The sequence below is a fragment of the Trichoderma harzianum genome (assembly GCF_003025095.1).
Source record: "Trichoderma harzianum CBS 226.95 unplaced genomic scaffold M431scaffold_7, whole genome shotgun sequence".
NCBI lineage: Eukaryota > Fungi > Ascomycota > Sordariomycetes > Hypocreales > Hypocreaceae > Trichoderma > Trichoderma harzianum.
This window is the reverse complement of record NW_020209255.1, coordinates 1542751-1556561: the sequence shown is the minus strand read 5'-3', so window position 1 is coordinate 1556561 and position 13811 is coordinate 1542751. Positions and strand designations below refer to the sequence as shown.

General features: G+C 53.0%; 5 protein-coding genes across 5 annotated transcripts; 2 read left to right on the top strand and 3 right to left on the bottom strand.

Annotated features, from left to right (window-relative positions):
* Nucleotides 1-267: 267 nt before the first annotated feature.
* Nucleotides 268-2414, bottom strand: M431DRAFT_87430 (hypothetical protein; the record flags this gene model as incomplete). The annotated part of the gene is made up of 4 exons (XM_024923798.1): nt 268-1514; nt 1589-1679; nt 1743-2006; nt 2124-2414. The coding sequence occupies 4 exons, from the start codon at nt 2412-2414 to the stop codon at nt 268-270; spliced, it is 1893 nt and encodes a 630-aa protein (XP_024773767.1).
* A 2100-nt stretch (nt 2415-4514) lies between these two features.
* M431DRAFT_6331 (hypothetical protein) lies at nt 4515-7633 on the bottom strand (the record flags this gene model as incomplete). Its single annotated transcript, XM_024921637.1, has 4 exons — nt 4515-5782; nt 5843-5884; nt 5995-7134; nt 7330-7633. 4 exons carry the CDS (start codon nt 7631-7633, stop codon nt 4515-4517), a joined length of 2754 nt encoding a protein of 917 aa, XP_024773766.1.
* Nucleotides 7634-7676: 43 nt separating this feature from the next.
* On the top strand, nt 7677-8262 carry M431DRAFT_449814 (hypothetical protein). Its single transcript, XM_024915254.1, has one exon. It carries the CDS (start codon nt 7817-7819, stop codon nt 8168-8170), a length of 354 nt encoding a protein of 117 aa, XP_024773765.1. The 5' UTR covers nt 7677-7816; the 3' UTR covers nt 8171-8262.
* A 1518-nt stretch (nt 8263-9780) lies between these two features.
* On the top strand, nt 9781-10770 carry M431DRAFT_509093 (hypothetical protein). The gene has a single exon (XM_024919231.1). The coding sequence runs from the start codon at nt 9793-9795 to the stop codon at nt 10663-10665; it is 873 nt and encodes a 290-aa protein (XP_024773764.1). The 5' UTR covers nt 9781-9792; the 3' UTR covers nt 10666-10770.
* Nucleotides 10771-10888: 118 nt separating this feature from the next.
* On the bottom strand, nt 10889-12897 carry M431DRAFT_86440 (hypothetical protein; the record flags this gene model as incomplete). Its single annotated transcript, XM_024923680.1, has 2 exons — nt 10889-12762; nt 12834-12897. 2 exons carry the CDS (start codon nt 12895-12897, stop codon nt 10889-10891), a joined length of 1938 nt encoding a protein of 645 aa, XP_024773763.1.
* Between the last annotated feature and the right edge of the window lie 914 nt (nt 12898-13811).

Sequence of the window (13811 nt, the reverse complement as noted above, 5' to 3'; positions counted from 1 at the left end):
AGAGGAGTAGAGTTGGAAACAAGGGGGACGATACCAGCAAATAAGGCATCATAATAGATACTACTGCATAGACGCATATTAAAGAATTTCTTATTTCTTTTCATATATACAAAGTCATTCTAATCGTAAATGCATCTGTTTACTCCAATGAATAAATATCTCATGTCTCATCGCGATGCTCTTAAGGCTCTAAGTCGTCATTCTAATATGCAAAATGCGAAAAATGGTTAGAGAGAGAAAATAAAAGAACGTGAAATAAAAAGGGACTCATGCTCTGTTACGTTCAGAGTCGCCAGCCTCCTCCTGCTTTTCGCTCCTCGTATTGCGAATAACCCCTTCGCTCTGCTTCTTGGTTGGCGTAGGCTCCGCCTTGCCCACAATCTCCAGCGTTGGAAAGGCTATCAAGACGACGACCAGAGACGCAACTCCCAAGGCGAAATTCATCCACGAAGCCGCACGCAGGCCTTTGAGAGATTCCGGTTCCCACGCCTTTATGCTGCCGACATCCTTGACAGGAACACCACGGGCGTTGGCCATGACGGCGGTTTGAGTTGCCGTGCTGAGCGCGAGGCCGATAGATCGACCAAATTGTCCAACGGCGTTGATGAGCGCACCGCCGACGGCTTGATGTTCTCTCGGGAGAGCACGTGAGGTGAAGAGAGTGAGGCATGGCCACGTAGTGTCTGCGCCAACGACGGAGAGGACCATAGCAGGAAGGCCCCAAGCGAAGTACGAAGTCGTCGGGGGGATAGGCACAGCATACAGGAGACATGCAATTGAGACCGAGAGGTTGCCGGTTATGAGGATGAAGACGGTGGGCACGCGGTCGAGGATCTGAGAAACGATGATGGCAACGGTAGCACCGCCCACGCCTGTTGGGATAAACCGCAGCATAGTTTGTAGGGGCGATAGACCCTGGAATTCTTGAAAGTAGTAGGTGGCGTAGATGAGATAGTTGTTGAAGGAGGCGAAAAAGACGCACATGATGACCATTACAGCGCTGAATTGGAGGTTGCGGAATATGGAGATTTTGATTAGCGGCGGAGTGAGAGACGAAGCTGGCGGCAAAGGGCGGCGGGAATCCGATGGTGACGAGACGGCATCTCCTTGTTCGACAATACTAGCATCCAATTCGGCTTGAACAGCGGACGTTAATCTGCGTTCCAAATACCACTGCCAGACGGCAAAGGCAGCGATGATGAGTACAGAAACGACGATGAGGACGGGGACCCAGGGAGTATTCCACCCTACAACGTTGCCCTCGGTAAGAGCAAACATGAGAGCAAGGAGGCCAACAGTAACGAGCGTAGCACCGATCCAGTCAATTGAAGCCGGGCCTTTTCTGTTCGAATTGGATGCTGACGGTGGAGGAGCAGGTATGAAAAGGATGCCACAGATCGAAACGACGGCGCCCATGATGGCGAGAGTGCCGAAGACCCATTTCCAGTCGGAGTACTCGGCGATGAAGCCGGACAGTATGTTTCCAAAGACGCTTCCGAGAGGGGCACCGGCGCCTGAGAGATGAATGAAGAAGGTCAGTACAGCTCATACAAGCATACTACAAAGAATGAGTGATAAGTATTCATACCGTATGCAACAAAGGCATAGTTTTTCGCCTTGCCTGGAGGAAACGTGACACCCAAGATGCCAATCGCAGTGGGCACATTGGCAGCAGCCCCCTTGAGTTACAGGAGATGATTAGCTATGATCAAAGTACAAAAAGGAATGCGGAAAACCCTTACCAAGCCGTGAAGACCTCGGAATAAGTTGAACCCAATCTCATTGGGCACAAACGGATTCGCAGCCATGACCGCCGTCACCCAGATGGAACCCAGCACGAAGATGAGGCGCTTCCCGTACAAGTCGGCGACGCGGCCCCAGAACAACAGGAAGCAGCCAAAGGTGAGCGAGTAGGAGGAGACGATCCATTGCTGTCGACTCTCGGGGATGGAAAGATGGCGACCGATGGTGGGGAGGATAATGACGACGCTTTGGAGGGAGAGGGTCTATGATGATTTAGTCAGTCATTGATGGCATAGATAGTGTAAGTTGTAGAGTTGAGATGCTAGAGTTGACAGAGTATAGAGTTTGTCATCAATGCAGGCTTCATCCCTTTGACTTACATTGAGAAACGCAGCGCCCGTGACAGTGGCCACCAGCGCAATGCATCGTGCCCTCGATAGCGTCAAGACATGATGATCAGCATCATTCTTTGGCTCATCTCCATTTCCCTCTCCATCTCGTTCATCTTCTCCTTCTCTGCTCAAACTCGACGATACACGCCGACTCGTCGCAACTACCGCCTGTTTGTCGTCCTCAATATCCCCATCATCACCATCGCCGATTGATCGAATTGTAATTGAAGATGAAGATTTCACTTCTTCATCTTCGTCCTTTTCCACCCCCGCCTTCATCCCCAATTCTTTGGCAAGAGCCGCCATGTGTCACCGAGACCTGCGTCGTTCCTGCCGTCGGCGCGGGAGCGGAGCGGAACCGGAGCCCCTAAAAAAAACAACGTGAAAAATGTTTAGAAGATCCGGCGCCGGTTTGAGTGTTACCCCCGGTGGGCGGCTGTCAATTGAACAAAATAGGAGGCACCAAGATGTAAGGAAGGGAAGAATAAAAGATTGAATCTCAATTAAGAAAGACAATCCAGCTTATCTTCTCCCCTCTTGCTTCCTGATAAGTCCGTGGGCATACACAGGGGAGGGAAGATAAAGAAAGAAAAAATCTCTCGGCGGGATCAATTGCAAACGGCGGCCCCCATACGAAGTATCCCAAGCGTATTGCGTGCTGCACCAAAAATGCAAACACCAATCCAAGGTTCAAACGGGGAATAAAAAAAAAGGAGAAATGACACTCTTCATATATCATTCCTACATCATATGACATCAACTCCCCAGGACCAGGACAAAAAAAGAGAACCTTGTCACTACGACCCATCTGCATACGTGAAAGATCCCACAATCTCGGACCGGGCCAAGCGCAGCGATATGCCGTATTGCTTTACGTGTACAGAGGTAAATCCCCATCTACCATCTTCTCTCCACAGGCCAAGCACAAGGCCCGCAAGGCATACAACCCCCGGCTCCCGGCCATCCAAAACCTTGGAAAACAAACACGGCAAATAGGACATTATACAGATACATACGGACTCCAGCTTCCCCGACTTTTCATGCCGGTAAGATAAAAAAAGAATGATACAAGGGTGACCCCTCCTCTCTCTTACAACTCGTAAGTTTAACTGCTAGAATCGGCAGATGGTCAGATCGGTATTATTCCCAAGTTAGTAAAAGCCAAGGGGCCGCATTTTAGTGAAGCTCTACATAAACGTTGCTTCAACTCCAACAATTCGGGTAAAGACACTACCGGCGTCTTATCAGCTTCAATGACTGACACAAACAAACTGCATCAACATTACATACATCTATCCGTCGGCTCTCTCTCAAGAATAAGCTAGCAGCTAGCAATGCAACTCAGCTTCCGAGCTGTCCTTATTTTGTCTTGATCCCCCAAGAGTCATCGGGCCTTCACTACGCGCGCAACCAACTGGGCACTGCATCAATCCATCCACCTCGGCCGTATTCTCCTGCCCGTCTCCATACCAAAATCGCGGATTGTCGCTCATTCTGCTGGCTGGCATATCTTGTTCAGCAAGTCTGCACATGACACCGATCTACGGCAAAATCAAGACAAAACAAAACATCACAAAAAAACCCCTGGCTGCTTGCCATTGGAACGCATATCTTGTTCGTGCACTCATCAAACGTTTGCATTTTTTTGTTGACTGCCTATTCGCCGTGTCCACTTAAGCATCTCAATCCCCTCCCATGGTGATTTGCTTCTTCAATGACCTGCCCTATCCGTAAAACCACCGCCGACTTAATATACCCAGGCGGGAAAAAAAGAAAAAAAAAGGCCTCCCAAAAAAAAGTGAATGAGACCCATGCGTCAAATCACAACAAAACCAGTCAATTTTTTTCGGTTGCCCTCGAGAGTCCCCAAGGGGGAACAAATGAGCGGGAACGACAATCAAACAAATCCGTGCTCCCCATCCATCCTCGTAGCCCTTTCTTTCCATTTTGCCCAAGCCGCCCACCCTGCTTTCTTCTAGGTGATTCTCGAAAAAATGAAATTAAAAGAAACAATCGTACACGTTTGCATCAACGAGTAAGAGACTTGAGCAAGACTTCCTTTCTTTCTCTCCGCCTCCATTCCCGATCCTTAGTTGCATGAGGGGCACACATGTAGGTGCTGCCCTGTTCCCTCTCCCGTACCTCGAAATCAACCTCTCATAAGGCGTTTAGTGTAGTGGCACGCGCACATACACAAGTCCATTTGTAATAAAGAACAAGGGTAAGTAAAAAAAAAAAAAAAAGAGTAAAAATAAGAAAAATGATGGGGGTGGGGGAAATTCACATCCCCTTCGCGAATCTTGGATTCATGACGAGCGCGATCCCATCCCGCTCACGGCGATATCGCCCTCGTCGTTTCCCTTCACGGCATCTACCCCACTAATGGTAGTTTCCGCCCCAGCCGCCGCGTTGCTGCTGCTGTTGGCCTTGCTGCTGTTGCTGCTGTCCGGCGCTGTAGTAGGCTCCGCTGCCGAATCCGCCCTGGCCGTAAGAGCCATAGGGGGTGCTGTGCTGGTTGCCACCGGCACCGGCGCCCATGCCGTATGCACCGCTACCATGAAGGCCGTGGCCTTGCAGGTGGCTCGGGTAGCCACCATAGGCACCGCCCATCTGGGACGTCTGGGGAGGCGGGAGGCTGCCGCTTTGTCCACCGGGTGCCGTGTTCGTGGCAGAGCCAGGTCGAGGAAGAGAGGGCGAGGGGCCAGACGAGGTCTTGGCCTCGCCAAACGGCTTCAGATCATCGGCCGAAGATCCGGTGCTTGGCTGTGTCTGGCTGCTGAAGGACTGTCCTTGGGACTGGAAGGATGAGGCGCCGCGGGAGAAGCTGTCGTGGGTGGAACCGAAGCTGCTTCCTCCTAGGCCAGGCTGGCTGGCTGCCTGGCCAGAGCCAGCGCGGCCGTAATCGCCAAGGCCGGAGCCAAGAGGGCTCTCTCTGTGGAGGGACGAGGGGCCAAACGTTCCGGGTGAAGAGGTGTGGTCATACGGAGCATTGCCATAAGGCTGTCCATACATGCCACCCTTGCCATACGGCCCGAATCCTCCTTGGCCGTATCCAGCAGAGTAATATTGGTGGTAGTAGGGGTTGCTGTAGTATGGGTGGCTATATCCGGGGTATTGCCCGTGAGCCTGAGGCTGAGAACCAGGGACTCCCTGCTGCTGTGGCTGCTGCTGCTGCTGAGCCTGAGTGACGGGGTTGGGGGTGGAGTGGCCGCTGTTCTGGTTCTCGTTGCTGCCGCCAAATCTTGGCTGGTTATGGCCAGTAGCGCTCTGCGGGTACTGGCTCAGGTTATCGGTTTGAGAGGCGTTGTAGCCTCCAAAGGGCCGCTGTTGCGAGGAAACACCCTCCGGTTGAGCGTGTGCTCCCTGCTGGCCAAAGTGCTGGCCGTAAAAGGCGTATGGGTTTCGGTCCTGAGGGTTTGCGGTGTAGTAGGCTGAGTAGTCGCTAGGTGCCGAGGTGAAGGCTGCACCGGGCTGCTGTGCGGGAGGCTGAGAAGTTTGAGCCGCGAAGTTATCGAACGGCGGTTGAGATGCGGGGGCGCCCTGGTTGAAAGGATCCAGCGGCTTCTGCTGAGCTGCCGAGATGTCCTGAGGACCGGCCTGACCGAATCGACCGAATTGTTGAGCGTTGGGGATAGGCTGTTGAGCAGCTGAAAGAGAAAATTGTTAGTAAACACTCGCAACCACCTTGAACCTCAAATGAAACATACGCTGGAAGGGGATAGGTGCTTGAATTGAGGTGGCGGCAGCGGCTACGTGGATGATTAGGATCAAAGGAAACAAAGTTTAAATACAGAAACCAGGACAAGAGAGGGGAAAGAAACCTTCAACTCAAACAGAAGGGGGGTAGAGATTTGCATACCAATAGGTGTCATTCCAGGAGGAGGAGCAGTCGTGGGTTTAGGAGCATAGGTTTCCGGTACGGCAACGGGTTGAGAAGAAGCCGGAGGAAGAGAGGTTCTAGGAACGGCAACGGGCGAGTCGGCTGGGGGTTGAGCTCGAGTCTCTGCCTCCTCACGCTCGCCATCGATATCTTCGTCATCTTCGAGGTTAAAGGCACCGAACTGCACGGCAGCGCGATCCACCTCGCGGTTGCCAGGCATGCGGACGGCCTCTTCTTGGTCGAGAACTCGTCGCTGGAAGCTGGGAGTGCGGGGGGCAGCCTTCTCTGTGGTAGCTTTCAAAGCAGTAGCAGCATAACCGCTGGTGGCGGTTCTCTGAGCTTGATGCTGTTGCTGAGCGGCTGAAAGAGGAGTGGCATTGGCGCTGGGAGGGCTCTGTCGGGGGTCCCAAGAGTCAGCAGCAGTGCTTGCAGCAGTGTCTGTCGCGGGTGGCTGAGAGACATCAACAACCTGTTCGAGATTGGTCTCGGTGAGCTCATCTTGAGAGGGCTGTATTTCGGCAACTGGTTCGACGGCGGCAGCGGGGACAACAGGAGTGGCCTGCTCAACAACGGGAGTGGCCTCGAGCTCCGCCTCGGGTTCGGGCTTGGCAGGTTCAGGTTCAACAGGGGCGATTTCGGGGACGGGTTCGGGTTCTACGGGTTCGGCGGGCTTGGGGGCAGGGATTTCCTTTGGAAGTGCCGGCACAACCTTGGGAGCTGTCGACTGCCGAAGCATGCTAGCCCAGGTCTTGACTTGGGGAGCAACGGGCTTCACGGGCTCGGCGGGGATGGCCTTTTCAACAGAAACGGGCTTCTCTTCGAGGCCGTTGGCCGTGTCGTCTTTGTATGCGGAGGATTCTTCGGTAGGCACAGACAGCGGCTGGTTTTCCTTGGTTCGAGATCCGTTGGTGGGATGAGTCGATCGAGCACGTCCACCACGGCCACCCCTGTCGGTAGCTCTGCCTCGGCCACGAGTTGCGTCGGAAGCATTACGTCCACCACGAGCAGTTCGAGCGCCGGCTGGCAAGTCAGTGTTGACGGGTGCGGAGGATGTGTCCTTGGCCTTGGTGCGAGCGGTCTTCTTCGTCTTGGAGACTTCGCCCCACTGGGAGATGGTGCCTAGAAAGGGAAGAAAAAAATCGGCATTAGCAATTGAACATGGAATTGAGCCGCTACGAGCGTGTGAAATCAGCTGCTGCTCTGAGATTGAGCTGCTGTATGCGAGCTTTTTGATTTCCAGGCAGCAAAGGGAAAGGGAAACATCTTGGGGGGGGGGGGGGAAGCAAGCAGCAAAATTTGTCTCCCAAAACGTACCATCAGCCATTCGTGTCACGGCCTCAGTCTCATCGCCGTTTGTCTCCTTGAGAGCATAGAGGATATCGGCCTCAGACCAGTCGGGGAACATTTCGCGAATCACAGAGGTCTTGCCGCCATACTGCTGTCGAAGCTCGGCAAACTCCCCCTCATCCTCAAAGGTGCCCAAGTTGTCGTCGGCGGTCTTGTGATCCAACTTATCGCCATTGGCCCTACGGCCGCCTCGACCGGCGAAACCCCCTCTGCCGCCTCGACCGGAGCCTCTGCCGCGTGAGGCAGATGGCCGTGAGATGACCTCAGACATGGGAAGCTGATTAGGTGTGGTATGTGGAGATGGGAAGGAAGTGGCAATTGTGCAGTGGCCCGTCAGATGGCCTCTGCAGAGCGGTGCAACGAGCAGAGAGATGATAGAAGAAAAGATGGAGAGAAGGAGAAAAAAACAACAACGAAGAGAACAGAGCCGAGCGTACTCAGGAGAGAGCCGTAGATGCTGAGAGTGCGTGGTGTTGTGGCAAAGGGAGGTCAAAAGGTGGAGGGCACGAGGTTTTGCCCGGAAGCAGACGAAAGGCTGGTCACGAAGGTTTTTTGGCTTGAGCGCCTGGTGACGCCCCCCTTGACCGCGTTGAAAGCCCAGCAGCAGGTACCTGTTTCGGTGCAACACAGTGCCAGATCCAGCGCCAAAGCCGCCCAAGGCGCCCCCCCAAAGGAGCCCCAAAGGAGGGGCAAGTTGGGCGGTAGGCGAGCTGTCCAGCGCTCGGTAGGGCTAGGAGCAGGCTCTGGCCGCTGCCTGATCCGTCGCCCACCACCCACCGGCCAGCACGAGGCTGCGTGCACGGCTTAGTCGAGTCATCTTGGCGGGATGCAGTAACATGTACAGGTACAAATTGACTGACGTGATTGATCACCTAATGATACGGAGAAATTGATGTGCATCCAGTCTATTTTGTTTTCGTCTCTATCGCCTGAATTGACGCTGATGGACGCCAACTCTAACTGGCATTGAAGACACCCGACTTCCAATAGTCTGGGGCAATGGAGGCTTACTGTGTCTCTCCCTCTCGCACTGTCTGTCAGCACTGTGTACTTGGAGCTGGAAATCGCAGATCGTGCGCAAGGGCACCCCGACTGGCACAGGCACCTTGTGCCGAGTGAATCTGCACAGTGCTGCTTCCCACAGGGACTCGTAAGATGCAGCTGACGCCCGCACACTTAAACTTTGCGGCTAGTCCTGTCAGGCCGTGCGGGCGACACTGTGCTCGGCAGCCCTCCACTCCCAAGCTTCGATAGAGTTGGGCCGTTGCGAGCCCATTGTGTCTTGGAATAGCGAGGCAGGGCACAGGTGAGACCTAGACAATGTTTGCATGGCCTGCCGGCAATGAGTCTGAGGCTTTTCAATTGGCCCAGCTACAAGAGACAGCCATATGCTTCGCACGCCTTGTCTTTCCCTTTTCATCCAGCCTCGCCATGGCCCAGTATTACTAAGGGACCGGTTAGTTGCACTAGGAGATACCCTTACCTGTACTAACAGGTGCTACTGTAAGAGAGCCTGGGTCTGCAGTATCTTGCGTGCGAGTACAGGTACAGATACTGCCACTACTATGTACAGTAGCCGTCAATGCTTCCAATCATCTGCACATTTTCGGTCATTGAATGCAACTTGGAACTCGATTTTACGCATGCCCAGGCTGACAAAGAGCCACCGTGTCTGTACATGTACTCGCCAGCGCATCTCTTTGCACAGAGCCACGGCTCCAGCATCAAGACGTGGCAAGTCGCTGTACGAGTACACGTACAAGTACCTTCCAGCAGCCCTTAGACTGCAAGTTAGCGAGCCCAGACGCTCCACCGCAGCTCTCGATTGGGGGCCAGTCTCAGCCCATGTATCACATGACTCGGCCATATGTCATGATGAGGCTAATGTAGCCTTGCCTTTTGATATCCATATCGCTTGATTCATTGGAACAGCCTCGAATTCGAGACAAGTGAAGCCTCCCTGCAGCTCACCGCACAGCTTGTCTCCCTTGCTCAGCCTGCCTTCTGGGCAGTGCTTACGGATACTACTTGTACGAATCTACTTGGTCGATTTGAATTAATTTTCCAAGGAATAATCGCCCCGATCAAACTCCCATCATGTTCTCCACCAAGTCTGCGCAGTCCCTCCGGAAGCTTTTCGCCGGCTATCACGAACCCCTGCCCATCTCCAAGCAGCAGTCGCAGAAGCTGCTCGATGGCCTCAAGGCGTCCTTTCGAAGCCAGCTAGACCGCGAATACGGCCGCTCGTCCTCGGACAGCGCCGCCGTGCCCGCCAAGACCGGGGATGCCGAGCTCCAGACTCGCCGGTCTGCCGCAACTCTGCATCTGAAGTCCATTCTCTCCAATCCTTTGTTCAGCTACGACAACAGCGGCAACAAACAAAACGCCGCCCACTTGCCGAAAGCGATGTGGGTGTCGGATCGCGACCCTATGGATGTGTTTGACCATGCCGTGTCGAGGGGCATGATGACGCTCAAGGCTGCCACGGGCTGCTTGGTGGCCAAGGGGCATCAGATGGAGGCTGCTGCGGAGGCAAACTCCCCTACCGCATCCTCGGACACGGCTCTCCGAGTTGTTCGGTGGCTTCGATCATCCGGCGCGGAAGGTGACCTTCAGTTCCTGGACAAGCCGGCCTTTGTTCGAGCACTGGTTCCGTTCTTGGTCGCTGAGGAGCTGGAGGGAGTGGCCTGGGAATGGATCATACGCACCATGAACGAGTCCGCAGGCATCACCGAAGAGCAGCGCATCGCTCGTGCGTCTTCTTTGTTATCGCAGATTGTCCGCATCAAGAGCCAGTCTCACTACGGAAACCTGGATGCGGCTATTCAGGCAATCCTTGAGGCAGAGCGGCTCTTTGAGCATAATCCTTCACTCCCCAAACTCCTCGTTCAGCCATGGAGATCTGTGTCTTGGCTATCTACTGTAGAGGCATACAGCAGGGCAATGCCAACAGAAAAGCTGTTCGAAGCACATATGGCCACAGCCGAACGGCTCCCTCGGGCGTTCCCGGTAGAAACTGCGCATCTGCATTTGTATCACCCAACACATCCCGACCACGTTCCCGCCCTGCAGTTCTTCAATGACAAGAAGAGATTGCGCAAGTTGGTGCAGGCACTGGGCCCCGAGAAATTGAACCTGGCCAAGTTCACGGGCATGGGCACAATACCGTGGATCGCGTTTCTAGGTCACGATACGGTCAACCATCTGAAGCAATCTGGGAGAAGCGAGGAAGCTCAAGGCATCACAGAAATCTTGCGGTCAGAATTATCAGATATATTTGCAGAGACTTTGACGCCGACTTAAAAGTTGAAGGGACAGGGTCTATTTGGACACAGGGAGACTTACTTGTATTATTATTACCGTCATGGATAAGGCGCAATTCACGGAGAACAAGCACATGAGATATTTAGATACCCAGCCTTGATACAGAGGCTTATGAAAATCAACCAAATGTAAAAATGCAATTTCTATAGCATGCATAGATGCTTCATAAATCCTTAACTTGTCATAATTTTGCCCACGCTTTCTAATCCGAGAACCCTTCAAACACCTCTTCGTCTTCGTCTTCGTCCTCGTCATCATCTTCTGCATCCTCTTCGTCATCATCTTCATCCTCGTCGTCGTCCTCTCGCTCCTCTACTTCAAACACGCCTGAGATATCCCACCTGTCGCCATTGGCCTTCTTGCTCACATACTTTACAAACTTGAGGGCACCGCTATCCCGCAAAACGAGCGTCATCTTATTCCACGCCGCAGCCTGGAAGAACAAGATGTTGTCGTCGTCTCCGCTAGACTTGTACACTGCCGCGTCCTCGTTGGTGTCGTCGTCGCCAGCCATGTACACTTCATGACCACCAACCTCGACGACCTCCTTTTCCGGCTCCTCCACGGCCTTAGCCTTGCCCTTGCCCTTCTTCTTATTCTTTCCAATGGTCTTGGCTTCCTTTTCAGCTTGGGCTTCTTCGTCTTCTTCTTCGTCGTCGGCGGCGTCTCCCCAGCCGGTTGTTGGGGTGAGGCCCAGGTTGAGCTCCAGACGAGGCTTGCCGTCGTGGCCAGTAGCAAGAGTATAGTCCATTCCACGACGGAATCGCCTGGCCATGACGTCGTGGCTCTCAATGGTGCAGCCTGTTGCGACTTGCAGCCAGTTACGGAACTGACGGCTTGGGAAGAGCTTATCCAGCAGCTCTGAAATCGGTGACTCTTCCGCCGATTTGCGAGATTTGCTTGACGCAGAGGGCTGTTGGTAGAGATATCTGTGCTTGTGGGGCGGTTTTGACACTTTCCATGAAGTGGACTTTTCAATGGCTGAGCTCTCCTCGGGAAGGGTGGCCTTTTCTTGTGCTTGGATGTAATCCTGTAAGCGTTTGGAGAATTTCTTGGACAAGACGTCTCCGAGCGTGATGCTCGAGTTCTCTTCAAAGTGCTCCGAGACTTGCTCCAACGTATCAGGCGTCAGATACGTCGGCGCAATGTACTGCAGCAAAAACTCCAAGTCTGCTTCCTCAAACTCGGCCTCGCTGCCCTTTGCATCCTCGACCTTGACAGGCTGTGCCTGCGGCGCATCGTACTGAGCAGGATTGCCCTGGAGCTGCATGAGGCCGCTGTTCTTTGCGTTTCTCTCCTCCTCGCCCTCGATGTATCCGTCCTCTCCAATCTGGGGGATATGGAACCAACCGCTGATAGCCATGCGCACGCGGCCACCCTCCTTTTCCAGCTGCTCCTTTGTCTCGGCGTGGTACACCTCTTCGACGTCGTGGAAACTCTCGCCAGGCTGGACGGCGAAGAAGCTCAGCTGGTTCCAGGCGGGAGGAATGACCTTGACCACGTCAGGGAGCGGTGTCTTGGCAATCTCGCCATCTTTGTTCTTGATCTCCTGGATCGGGAACAGACGCAATGCGCCGCCCCATTCAGGCTTCCAAGGAGTGTCGGGATCGGTCAGGTAGAGAATGTAGCTGACTCGCCTGCTGCCAATGACATCGTCGTGGCAGAGCAGGTAGCAACCGGGAGTATAAATGTTGATGGCCATGTCCGTCTTCTTGCCACTCAGAGGTCCGCAGCCGGTGATGCCAGAGACGTAGTTGCGGAACGTCTCGGAGTAAATGGCATCGCGAAGAGAAAGCAGCGAGGGGAGCTTGGCCAGAGACTCGTCGTCCAAGCCATCCAGGTTGGCAAGATCGCCGGACTGGTGGATCTTGTAGATATCCGTCTCTTTGGGGGTGAATTGTACATTGTCGCGGATTTCGCTTCGAACCGACCGGAGCAGCTTGTCATCGACCAGCTCGTGGATGACAGCGTGTTTGTACGGCGAGGACTCTGCATATTCGTTCGTGTATGATTCTAGAACGGAGTCGTCGAAAAGACCCTTGCGAAAGCGCTTCTTCGCATCTTGTGGGCTTATGGCTGCATCCCACAGGTTAGCATTCAGCAGAAGACGACGAGGAGGAGAAAGCTAGAGAGAGAGAAGAGCTCACTGGTCTTGGGCTTCTTGCTGCCGGCTTTTTTGCCAGAAGCATGGCTTTCCGCCTTTCTCTTCATGGTTGCGAGCTGTGTCTGACCGACTCTGCGCAATTGGCTACGGCAGTGTCAATGGCGAAAAGATTTGGGCGAAAAGATTTTCGCAAAGAGGTGGGAAATGGCATGAGGCGAGTTGCGAGATCAGCCGATTGCGCATCTCCAACTTTTTTTTTTTCTGCCGCCGTCATGTTCTGGCACCACTTGCGTTTCCCCACCAAGCTAAAGTTTTGCTGATTTCCTAATGTGGAAAACCAGCTACAATCATTGTTGAGATGCATTAAAATGCATTGGCACGACTATTCCTTATTGTATTTATTGGTCAAGAATTAATCAAGAATAGTCAAATTGTTTGATCTTTTTAAATCGGATGAGCTGCTCGAATTGGTCTGACCAATTAGCTATGACGATAGTTCATCATGCAATCTATCATAAGGTCATTCGTCCAACCTCATCTCCTACTAACATCTTCAATGAGACAGCAACAATTCTTTCCAATTTACTTTTGAAGAGTGGATATTATTGTATAGAACAGCTTCATGACTGGTAGTATTAATATATGTGACACTTCCAAACTCCGGACTCGCTGCTATTAATGTTGCTTCCCTTAGTTAGGTTAGATGACATACCCTACAAAGCACAAGTTTGCTGCAAACCAATCAAAACATCGGGCAATTAACCATAACCTCTCCAAACAATCCTCAGTCTTTGATCAATGAGTTCTATTTCGCCATTTCCCTTCCATTTATCCTCATATTACCCCTCATATGTCACCAATTGTTGAGCAACGCCTTGCTTCGGCCTTCGGAAAGGAACTGACTAATAAAACGGCCTTGGCCAGCGATTTGGAAACTTTTGGCGGGGACTTGCCAGATTGGGGAATCGGCGCTCGGTTTCATCATGACCGAATTCCTTATGCCCCTCTTCAGCACAAAACT